This window comes from Malus sylvestris, chromosome 6, assembly GCF_916048215.2.
Source record: "Malus sylvestris chromosome 6, drMalSylv7.2, whole genome shotgun sequence".
Taxonomy (NCBI): domain Eukaryota; kingdom Viridiplantae; phylum Streptophyta; class Magnoliopsida; order Rosales; family Rosaceae; genus Malus; species Malus sylvestris.
The window spans coordinates 4,235,594-4,248,363 of NC_062265.1; the positions used below are offsets into that span (position 1 = coordinate 4,235,594).

Below are 12,770 nucleotides of genomic sequence, written 5' to 3' on the forward strand. Positions count from 1 at the left end.
TTACTTGGGGTTGACTAGTACTGGCTTCTTCTTGAGAGACTAGCTTCTTTAATTTCTTGAGATAAAATGATTTTAATTCAGAGTCGTCGATTTTACTAATTAATTCAATAAGAAGATCTTCTTGTTCTTCTTGTTTATTGAGGACTGAAATTTTGTTACAACAAGCATATGTGCATCCTATCTTCATGTCAGGGGATGAGAGACTACTTGAGGATTGACTGGAAGAAGACAAACCTAAATCATCTTCGGATTGACTATGGTATGTGTCTCTGAGTTCTAAGACTTAGATTAACTATGTTTTCTCTTCTTCGGAGATTTTCAACTGGTTGATTGTTTTCTTGACTATACATTTATTTGCATAATGACCGAATTTGCCACACTTGTAGCAATTCCATACATTTATTTGCATAATGACCGAATTTGCCACACTTGTAGTAATTCCCTTTTTGTTTTTTGATTTTTAGAGTGGAGTTTTCCTGAGGGTTTCCTCTTCAACTTGCTGAACTTGGGTTTCTCGTAAAATTTATATGTTTAAAAATTCTGATTTTTGAATTTGATATGTTTGGGGTGTTTCCTATTGGAGTACCTATTTGGGTATCTATTGTAGGGTTCTGATTTTTTTTCTTTTTGTTGGATGGAGCAATAGGAGGTAATCCGTATTGTTCACAAAATGCTCCTAATTCGTATTTGGCTATTGACTTGTCTTTGTTAACTTGTTTTGTAATTTTCATATCAATACACATTTTCAATCCTTCTTTTTGAATAATATTAATAATATTTCCATAAGTAAAGGTATGATATAGTATGATACCTTCTTCATTAACTAATACGTTTTTTATATTTTATGGGCAAATAGATTTGGTAATCCATTAATGAATTTTTCTTTCCAAAATTGTTGATTACTATATTCTCTAAGCATGACTCTAGACATGAAAACATTTTTGTACCACCTAAAATCGCTTAGGGTTGAACATCTTAAATTACTAAGTTGGTCATGAATCTTGGAGGTGACATTACTAGGTGTTCCAATGAAATATTCTATGATAGTGAAAAGTAATGTGTTGACCACATCTAGCACTCATCCTCCGATACGTTCATCGAAAATAAATGTTCCTTCTTCATCTTTTTTTACTGCATTTTTTATTTCTTTTCTGGATTGTTCAATAAGATGTTTTTTCCCCTAGGAATGGAGCATTTTTGTAAATCCAGTGACCGAAAGGTCGACAACTTGGGTTTGACAGAGATTATGATTGGTAATATAACTATTGACAACCATGGAGATGTGTTGTAATTCGTTCAAAAGTTCTTGTTTTGATAATTTATCTATGTTCCATTCATAGAGTTTATCAGTCGAGACTGAGAATTGGTTTTGGATGTTTCTTTCCGTAAATTGAATATCTGGAGGTGTTGACATTGGATACCAATTTTTGGTAAGAGTTGTCGGGTTTACTCTTTTGTTTGTGATTCGTTTTAGTTCAAGATTTTGAAAAACTTCTTCTACTTTTCTGATGGAATTTGTTTCACTGTCGCCTTCTAAATCCCATATTACAGAAGTTGTTTCTGGTTGAGATTCATTTGGGTGTTGTAAAACATTGACTGTTTTTTCTTGTTTTAACTCTTGCAACATTTCATCTATTTTTTTACTTATGGAGATTATTTTCAAGGCTGTTGTGCTAGATGAGGCTTCTGGGAAGTTGACTAAGGGTTTTTCCTTAATTGTTGGTTTGGAATGTGAAAGTCTATCTATTTTGGTTTCTATTTTGGTTTCTATTTTGTCTAGTTGTTTTCCTATGGTGTGTATAGTCTAGTTTGTGAAATTGTTTTGTTCAATGACTGACTTGACACATGCACCTTCTTTGGGAAGTTTAAAATGGGTGGCTGGTACCTATGTGTTTGCAATTGTAATTAAAAATGTTTCTTATGGAGGGTGACTAGAAGAGACTATGGTTTTGTCTTCTTTAAGCCAATTTTCTTTGGTGATGACTTCTAATTTCTTATCAGACTCGTAATATTTTTCAACGAAATCGAAGAAAAATACTTCAAATCTATGTTTTTTCATGAAATTGGTCCATTTATTGTAAATGTCCAATTTTTGTTATTTTTGTATATTTTTCCCTAAAGGTGTTTCTTCTGGGAATGTTTTCTATTGGTTCGATGTCAACATTGAGTTTCTTCCATCAAATTTTGAATGGTTTGTTTAGGACTAGCAGTTGGTGGTTGACTTGATTTGCTTCGATATCAAATTTTGTTGCAAGGGTTTGTTCTCCTTGATTATGGGTGTTAGGTTGGTATCGTGGATGAGTGACCTGAGAGGTTGTTTATACTGATTTTAACTTTATGTTGATCAAATCATTAATTAATTCTTGTTGGGTAATTACTAAGTTAGTTTCTACTAATATATATAATATTATACATAAAATTACCTCAACTATTGGGCTAGTCATAACTTCGTACCTCATTTTTTTTAAATGTCAATATCATACTTCATCTTCGAATTTGTTACAATTTCATACCTTCCGTCAGTTTGTCTGTCACTTCTGTTATTAAATAGTGACGTGGCTTGAGACGGGACCCATTTTTTATTAAAAAATTTAAAAAAAATTAAATATTAAAAACTAAAAATAAAATATCATTTAATTCTTTTTTTTGGCATAGGGGACCCACCCCTTATCCCCCTCACCCTTCTTCCCCCAATCCCCCTACTCCAGTCTTCCCCCAATCCCATCTCCTCCCTCCTCCTCCCTTCCCCATAATCCACCTTCAACCCTAATCCCCTTCCGTCCCCCTTAAACCCTAATCCTAATATCCTTTCCCCCCGTCCAACAACGTCGTGCTCTTCTTCTTCCTCTTCTTATTCTCTTTATCATATTAATATTCATAACTCCTCTTTTGCTATAAGCCATCGTCGTCTCCGCCGCATAGCTTGCTCCGCCACCGCGACGCCTTCTCCCCTCTCTGTCAAAGTAAAGTTTCCATCTTTTTTCATATAATTCTCCAAATATCCAATCTTTACTTGTTCTTCAATTCTCTGAATCTGTTTTCAATTTTTTCTTTGATTTTCTCTGGTGCCAAACAAATCGCTGCTCTCCTACTATTTAAATTTTGTGTCTTTCAATTGGCTTTGGTTTGTTGCATTGGATCTCAGATTCGGATTCGAGGATTGCGAGCTTAATTACATATGTTTTTGTTCATTGCTATGAATATTTTGATTTATCGATGTGTGAGTGGTTGTGGAAACAAATTGCGGATTTAGGAAGAACCGATCCTGGCCCTTGTAGATGAGGAAGAACCAGTCATCGACATCTGCAGTACCCGAGATGGCGTCGTTGTATATTACCCCAAAGCGGAGATCGGTCTGGAGGAGGGAGTGCATCATAGTAGAACTCGAATATCTGGAGGGGGAGGATGGCGCCCGGGAAAAGGACAAGGGGCAAGGGGAAAATGGGGAGCTCAACGACGTCGCCTGATTTGGGTTGATTGGTGGGGTGGCGCTCAGAGAATGAGGAGGCTATGCATTTGAGGGATTCGGGTCATTGGCGGCGGCGGCGATGGAGGCGGGAGGGGGGGGAGGATATTAGGGTTAGGGTTTAAGGGGGACGGGAGGGGAATGTGGTTGAAGGTGGGTTTATGGGGGAGGGAGGAGGAGGAAGAAGAGGGGATTGGGGGAAAGACAGGAGCAGGGGGATTGGGGAAGAAGGGGGAGGAGGATAAGGGGTGGTCCCAATGCAAAAAAAAAAAAAAAAAAAATATATATATATATATATATATATATATATATCAAATGAATTTTTTATAAGTTTTTAATATTGAATTAATTTTTTAATAAATAGTGGGTCCCGTTTCAAGCCACGTCACTATTTAACAGCAGAAGTGACAGACAAACTTCTTGTACTTTTATGCGCAAACGGAAGCGAATTCTAACAAAGTACCAATATCAACGTCGTAGGTAAAAGCTAAAACAAACAATCTCAAACTAACACAAGAGATTTACATGGTTCGGCGTAAAGCCTATGTCCATGGGCAAAGCACTGCGAGGAATTTCACTATACAAACAGAGATTACAAAAGCGTATTTAAACTCTCACAACCCAAATCCCACAAATTACAAACCCTAAACCAAACGAGTAGAGAACTCAAAACAAACGGAGAAGATTTTCCCAAATTGCTCTCTAACTCACAAACTCATAAATTGACTCTCACCAAATTTGCCAAATGAATGAGCCATGAATTTGCCACACACTCATGACTCCAAACGGTGACCTCCACCCCAAAACCCAATTAGAGAAAACTCTCTAAGCCATGGTGAGGCACACAAAATACAATAACCCTAAGGTCCTATTTATAGTGCATAGGACTTAGGTTACAATAAGAATCCTAATAGGAAATAAATCCAAATTCTAATCAAATAGGTAATTAACAAAATCTCTCCATCAAGGAAACTAACTAAGAAGTCAAAATCCAAACTCAAATAGGACACCAAAACCAAATAGGTAACACAAACCTAATTTTTTGCATCATCCTAATTTTGAGCCGTAAAACCCAACAAAACTAACGAAGGGTATGAAATTGTAACAAATTCAAAGATGAGATATGACATTGACATTATTTAAAGATAAGGTATGAAATTGTTACTGGTCTAATAGTTGAGGTATTTTTATAAAATTTACCCAATATTATATTGTGCAAATCCTAAACCCTATATATTCCATAAAACCTTGTTGAAATTAGGTTTGATAATTTTTTATATGACCCGTTAATCTGACACAAAAATAACAGGTTTTGTGGTAACTTGTTAACGAGTCGGGTCATTATCGAATCATCCATTAGATAACGCGTATGATACAAAAACAACATGAACATGATCCATTTGTTAGGTCTAGGCATTAGGTATGACAATTTCTTGCATAACTTGTTAGCCCGACACGAAACGATACGACCCATTAATGAACTGGGTCATTATCAAGACACCTATAAATGACCCGTTAAGATATAGGTTTGACACAATACGGCCAATTATGATAACATATATGACACAAAAACAATATAAACATGACAAACACAACCCATTTACCAGATCTAAGACTCGGAATCCATTTTTTGGTCAATATTCACGATTGAAGCATTCTTTGGTCGCATCAAAGTATTCTCTTATATATAAAATTTCACTTTTGTTTCAGTTAATCTACCTCAATCTATATGCATTCCACTTCTTTTTGACTTCTTTCAGTTCTATCCAGTGTAGAATTTATTAAGTGGAAATGGGACCTTGGAATAATGTTTGGCCTGTTTGCATTGCATGCACGAAAATGCCTGATAGAGAGCACCCAAGACAGAAACCCTCAAGTACCTGTCCTACTCAGCAGCAGCAACTAATTAGGAAAAGGAATAGGATAAGGATGAAAAATCTAGCAAAAATGGCAAGAACAAAAATCTCTTCCAATTGGCCATCTGTGAAATCATTAGGCGGCAGCTAGTTCACTATTTCTTTAACCTCTTCACCTTTTGGATATTTGAAGTTTGCTCCTCTAATCCTATTTCTTTTTCTTACTTTTATTTTTTCCATTTTTTCCTTGCAAAGGAATGGTTGTTGATCTTATATATACGAAGTCTTTTAATTATTCCCTTCTTCTTTCTTTTTTTTTCAAGTTTTCCTTTTTCAGCTGCAATGAAAGTAGTATTAGTTAGTACTTCATTATTTATTATATAGCTCAAATGATTAAAAACATTTATTTTTATATTCTGATCTTGCATCTAATTTCACCCTCTCAATACTGATGACATTATAAATAAAATGTAACTTAATGACAGAGTCATTTTAATGCAAAATTAAGGCCTAAGAGGAAGATAAGGTGAGGCCTTCCGAACTCGTATCTTAATATACATTCTTTACAACAATATGAATTTAAGGTACATCATATTAAATTATGATAGTAAGAGATTTCTAATCAAGAATACAATGAAAATATGAGGTCTAGTCTATAGTGAGCCTCAACGCACAGAGAAATGTTTAGGTGTTCCCGATATTTGTGTCGGATGATGTTTTTTATTTATGAGAATTTAACACCTAAATTTAATTAATTAAAAAGAAAAAAAAATGATTAAGTGTCAATTTTCTATTAACGAGAGCACTACCTGACACAAATGCCGGATGCCCCCTAAATATTTCTCCAAGCGCATGACTTGTTCGCTTTGCCTATCAACCGCCTCTGCTTAATGATAATAGTTGCAGAGCTGCACGTGCTTTCAAATCTTGAAGTTAGGTTTTGTTTGGTATTTTAATTCATTGGGAACAATCTTGCAATTTCTCTGGGTAAAATACTAGAGAGATGGGAGATGGATTGTTTGCCCTCCCTTCCCATACTCTTTATATGCATTCCTATTTTGTACGATCACAGTTAAGTCACGTTAATATTTTATGTTAATTTTTTTATAAAAATAATAAGATAAAAAGTAAATGTTGACATGCCTTAACTATTATCGTACAAAACAAAAAAGCACGAAAAGAATATAAGGAGGGAAGAGCAGACAATCCATCTCCAAATACTGGAGACACGAACTGCAGGAAGATAGGAAATTCATGCTAAAGATTCGAATACCAAAATTTTAAAATAACAATTATCGTCAATACAGCTATTGCATAATCATTAGCCTCAAATGGCTCGACTCATCTCTAAAGCCATTTAGCCTATCTTCTTCCTTTTTTTTCTCTTTTTTTTTTTTTTTTTTTTTTTGGAATTTAGCCTAGCTTTAATGAACTAATTTATAGTTAACTGGTGAGAACATATAACACCAATCAAGGACAAAAATAGTTCTTAAAAACAAGAAGTGTGATATCTACACACTCTTTTTTACTTCTCACATACCTTTTTAATTTTCAATTGTCGGATCGAATAATTAAAGAAGATCAATGAACAGAAATTAATAAATAGTGTGTGAGAAGTAAAAAGGAGTGTGTGGATAGACCGCTTTGGTGAGTGAAACGTGCAATCACAAAGGGCCCATAGCCCTTAGAAAAATTTGTCATCTAATATGAAAAATGAATTGTTATCGGCACTCCAAAAAATCTCATTTTATACTTCAAACTTTCTATATTTGAAAAGAAAAAATACATTTGTGAGGAGTGCAGAATGAGATTTTTGAAGTGCCAATAACACTTCCCTATGAAAAATGCTAAGGAGTTCTATTAAAGTAGGACTCTCCTTAGCGCAATATTTTATAATGCTAACACGAAGATTGTGCTAAAAACATGAGGTGACAAAGAACTTAGAGTCCCACTTTTTCTTTTTATAAAGGAGATTCTCACCCTTAAGAGAGTCTCCTTTAGTACTTCTCATCTAATATTTTTATGCAATAATGCTACTTGTTAAAAAAAAACTTTATTTTTATTTGCATTTTAAAATTTTGTTGTGCACGCTGTATAAGTGTAAAAAAAATAATTCTTTCTAAATATCAAAAATTAGAGTGCACGATGATAGATTTAGAGTACCAATAACAACACTCTAGTAAACGATTTTTTTTTTAATTTTAGTATATAATAATGCTATAAATTTAAGTGGAACTTTAAATTAGAGTTTTTGAAGCTTTTTTCTTGTTTGGTTGTTTAAGATTGAATTACTTTTGATTATTTAGTGAAAGTTATATTTGTAGCTCATTTTAATTGTTATCAATGACATTAGTAAATTTACCATCAGTGAATTTTAAAGTTTATTTTAATTTAAGTTATAATTTTTTAACATCAATACATCATTATATACTTTTTGAGAAATCTTAAAAAATAGCCTTTTTATAATTTTGCACAAGATTCTTAAAACTTAAAAAATGGGAAATAACCTAAACAATTGCACCAATCAAATAGGAGCCTTGATAGCTAGCCAACTCTTTTACATATTAGTTCTCTAAAGAGGAATAAAACAAGAACAACAAAACCCAAAGTGGGAAGAATAGATTAATCAAATAAAAAGGAAGGGAGCAAGAAGTCGTGGGGAAACGTGGCTAGTGGGAGGTTTGATGATGGATTCTTCATGTCTTGTTTTGGTGAATATATGAATGAGAAATTTTTTAATGTAGTTAGAATACGGATATTTATAATGTGTTTTTATATCAATAATAAAAAAAATATTTTTTAAATTATTAATTTTTTTAATACACATATCTCATCATTTATTTATATAATAAAACATAATATATCATTTCGTGTTTCAGTTATACTAAAAAATCTTATCAAATAATTTGATCCTTTCATCAGTTGCAATGGCCAATCGGGTTTTCCATATCGATTTTAATTTTAAATAGAATTTGTGAGAGGGGAGGGGACGATAAACACTACAAAAAGGAATGGGTTTGCTTTGCTGGATTACCTGTGGAATGAGATGGACGTTTACTTTCCCAACGAGGGAACCACGCAAGCTCCAACACCACCCAAATAATATTAAATTCTCCGAACTAAGGAATCCCATGTCAAGTTCAATCAGCGGCAGAGCCTTTTTAACAACGGATCACAATTTTGGTAAGAAATAAAAAGAAAACTAATGAAAGTAATTTGAAAATTTTGGGTTTTAATAATAAGGATAAAATAAAAGGTAAATTAAAAAGTATTATGATTGATTTTTTTAGTGTAAAAAATATAAGTTTTTGTTAAAGTGAATAGTACCGAAAATTTTTCGTTAAAGTTCTCGAGAAAAAAAACTTCAATCTATCATTTCATCGAACTTTTAGTGTGTACATATCGAGTTATGCCGTGTTTTTTCAATTTTTGTCATGTACTATTAAGTGACACTTTCTATCAAGTACTTGTTGCACATCATAAGGTCGAGTAAAAGAGATGGAGAAAAAAGATAAAGGAGAGAAAGATGAAAATTTACGAAAAACGATAAAGGTTGCACAAAAGAATCAACAACCTGTTATTCAATGTTTTTGACTCATTATTTCAATTTGCCACAATTATGTGTAAATGTATAAATATACTATTAAATTTACATGAGTTATTAGCAACTAATAACCTCATGTTAGCTGCTCTAAGTTCAATAGACTTGAACAAGAAACAAAAATATATAGATATTAAAGTTTGTGTGAATTTCTGAAATTGTATTACTGTTATTCATATGGAGGCATATATATAGGATTACGATGTAAACTATACAAGGTTAAGTTATAAGATTGCAAGAAACCCTAATCACAATAAGTCCAATTTAAGTTAGGCTCACTTTAGCACTCTTTCTCAAATTAGTGCATAAATATCACCAATGGCCTATTTATCAAGTGCGTTATAAAAAAAATTGACCTAAAACAACTTAGTGAAATATCTACCATTTGATCTTCAAACGTTTTAATCGACTGATACGTCTTGAATGCCAACAACACCCATGGTTTTTTTTGTCTGAAAGTTAAATTTGTGCATGCTTTAACTTCTCGAGCTTTTAAAGTATATAGAACTAAATTATACAATGGCAACAATAATAGGGTTCATTATACTTGCATATTCTACTACTTTTGAAAGGGAAACACTACTAAAGTTCAATTAGTATCTTCTAGATGTTCAAATGCTTAAAAGAAAAAAATAATAGTATGACCCTTCCGCAGTATTATATAATCTTAAAACGTTTTGTCACCTATTTTATATGTCATAACTTTCGGCATTAATTGTCATCTATTCTATTTGGTACACCACATTTGAATCTCTTGTATTTGTATGTTTATATGGATTTAGCTATAATAAACGGTGAGACGGTGATGATATTAAATATAAGAAAAACTAATGAAAATAGTTAGAAAATTTTAAGTTTTAACGATAAGGACAAAATAAAGGGTAAAGTGAATAGTATCCGAATTGATTTTTGATGTAAAAATATAATTTTTCGTTAAAGTAAACAGTACCGAAAACTTTTGGTTAAAATTTCTTTAATAATATCACCCTAAATAATAAATGTAATGAAAACAAATAAAATGCCAAGTGGGCATGCAATCAGCTCGGCTTGAAGCTCAGCCAGGTAGAACTGTCAATCAACCCAGAAGAACCCACCTGTCTGCATCAGCAAGTTGACACCTTTTCTATACCCTTAAAAAACTATTTTTTATTCCCAAATTCACCCTATCAGTCTAATGAAAACCCCTATATTTACCTTATTGCCCCTATCATCTTACAAAATCCCCATCGAGAAAAAAAAACTACATCCCCTGCCTCTGTCTCTATCTTCTCTGGAGTGAATGGAGAAAAGCGAGGGCTCAATGGCCGAGCAGGACGCGGCGGAGGAAACCCAGCACCACCTCATCCTCCCTTCCGGCTTGACTCAGAACGAGTTCGACGAGTTGAAGAGCTTCGTAAACGAGTTCCACAAGTATCACGTGGGCCCCGGAAAATGCTCTTCCCTACTCGCGCAACGCGTGCACGCGCCGCCCAACACCGTGTGGTCGGTGGTGCGGCGCTTTGACCAGCCCCAGGCCTACAAGCACTTCATCCGGAGCTGTAACGTCGAGGAAGGGTTTAAAATGACCGTCGGGTGCACCAGGGACGTCAATGTTATCTCAGGGCTACCGGCTGCCACCAGCACCGAGCGCCTCGACTTACTCGAGGAAGACCGCCAGGTCACCGGTTTCAGTATCATCGGGGGCGAGCACCGCCTCAGGAATTACCGGTCTGTCACTACCGTGCATGGGTTTGACCGTGACGGGAGGATCTCGACCGTTGTTTTGGAATCTTACGTCGTCGATGTACCCGAGGGGAATTCCGAGGAGGACACGCGTCTCTTCGCTGATACTGTTGTCAAGTTGAACCTCCAGAAGCTGGCGTCGGTGACGGAAGGGATGGCGGGTGACGGTGGGCGCTAAATCTCAGGTGATGTGAGAAAATTTCACACGGATTAACAAAAAAAATGGAACGGAAAAGTTTTTATTTTTATTTTTATTTTTAATTTGTGCTTTCTTCTGGACTTTCTATTTTATTTTTTAAAAACTTTGTAAAAATTCGCCTCTCTTAATCCCCAAAGTATCCTTGGTTTTAATGGATTGACCGGGATGCCATGCTTGGTTAAGTTGGAATGTGAGGACAGGTTAAGGGCATTTCTGTCAATGCGTGTGTACAGAAAGGTCAAACCCAATGTGAATATTTAATTTGCCATTAGAATGTTTTTTCGTGGCCAGTTTTCAAGCGGTATTTCACTTATTATAATAAACAAATAAAACAAAAAAAAATAATAATAATAAAAATTTAAGTCGTATAACATTTTTCTACAATCAACATACCCTTTATAACCCTATTATTTTTTTATTAACGGTTAATATCTCTTTAAATTTAAATTTATTATCTGAAATGATCGCTACGTTAATAATTATTGGGGTAAAATGAACGATTGCATAAAGAAGTGAAATCTTAGTCGAGAAATATCTGGATAGTAAGTGTTTTACATTGACCAATTTACTGGCAACGCTCAATTTTCCATTCCGCCGTTTTTCTGTCTTACTATCCGTCTTCTTCACAGATTCATACAACCAAGTTTTGGTGGTGGAGGAACCCCACATGCATTTTACTTAGTTACCAAAGAGGCTTCTTTACGAAGCTTCTTTTTTTTTTTTTTTTTTTTTTTTCTCGGGCACAAATTATGTGAATACAAAAACACATAATTGGTTTATACTTTAGATGGAGGATTCAAGGTTTTAAAATCATCATAAGAATTTGTGTTTTTTTTATGGGAACGTCTTTGAATTTTGGCCGGAATGCGCGGTGGTATGGTTTAACTATTGTGTGTGCGTTTATTGATAAATTTTAGATTTATTGTTAATTTCATGTTGTATTTGATGATAATTATGCAATAGAAAAAAAGAAAATTCACTTGAGAGTGGAAGTTGAGTGTAAAGTTAAGTTCTATGAGTTTACCTAAATTTTATTAAAACAAACGGAAGAATCATTTCTTCTACTTATATTATGATATGTAAAGTATAGTTTGAATACTGATATTTTGAAAAATTTGGGTTGTGCAACTCTACTCAAGTGTGATTTTGGCTATGATTATATATATATATATATATATTTGTAGAATGCAAGTTAATCTATACTATTATTAAGAAAATCCTATTTGTCAACTTTTTTACCTTATTTTTTCTTTTTTACTCTCACTTTTTTAGGGCATCGATATTTTTACACTAAGAGAGAGGGAGTTGGGCTAAGTCATACAATGAACAACTTAATTTGGTATCAAATTTATCATTCACGATATTTAAATCTAAGACCTCTCATTTACAAGTGAAAAGAAATATCACTAGACCGTAATACTAAGTGGTATTTTACTCTTACTTTTGATACACAATATTTACATAAGGAGAACAAAACAGTAATTATGTATATTTTGAGAAAACGACAATCATATTCTTAGTTTTCCTCTTTTACTCACACTTTTAATACGCAATATTTACTGTTTTCTTTGTCAACCTTTTTACCCTATTTTTTCTATTTTACCATCACTTTTGATACACAATAGTTATATGAGGACAAAAAAGTAATTATGTACCTTTTAACAAAATGATAATTATATCCTTATTTTTTCTATTTTATTCTCACTTTTGATACACAATATTTACATAATGAGGACAAACAGTAATTATGTAACATTAAGAAAAAATGTCTTTAGTAAGAGAAACGATCTCATCATCATTGTCTCATACTCTTTATTAAAATTTTAAAAACTAATCACTCTTTAATAAATAATAATAATAAAATTATTCACACATACGAAGTGTGTGCTCATATGCTACTTATTAAATTAAGCAATATGGGTCACA

At 33.5% G+C, this 12,770-nt stretch overlaps 1 protein-coding gene across 1 annotated transcript; it reads left to right on the forward strand.

Moving 5' to 3' along the window:
- Nucleotides 1–10,130: 10,130 nt before the first annotated feature.
- Nucleotides 10,131–11,064, forward strand: LOC126626118 (abscisic acid receptor PYR1-like). Its single transcript, XM_050295334.1, has one exon. The coding sequence runs from the start codon at nt 10,203–10,205 to the stop codon at nt 10,821–10,823; it is 621 nt and encodes a 206-aa protein (XP_050151291.1). The 5' UTR covers nt 10,131–10,202; the 3' UTR covers nt 10,824–11,064.
- Nucleotides 11,065–12,770: the final 1,706 nt, after the last annotated feature.

Coding starts and splice junctions, on each gene's coding strand:
- LOC126626118 (XM_050295334.1), top strand. CDS start 10,203: ATGGAGAAAAGCGAGGGCTCAATGGCCGAGCAGGACGCGGCGGAGGAA.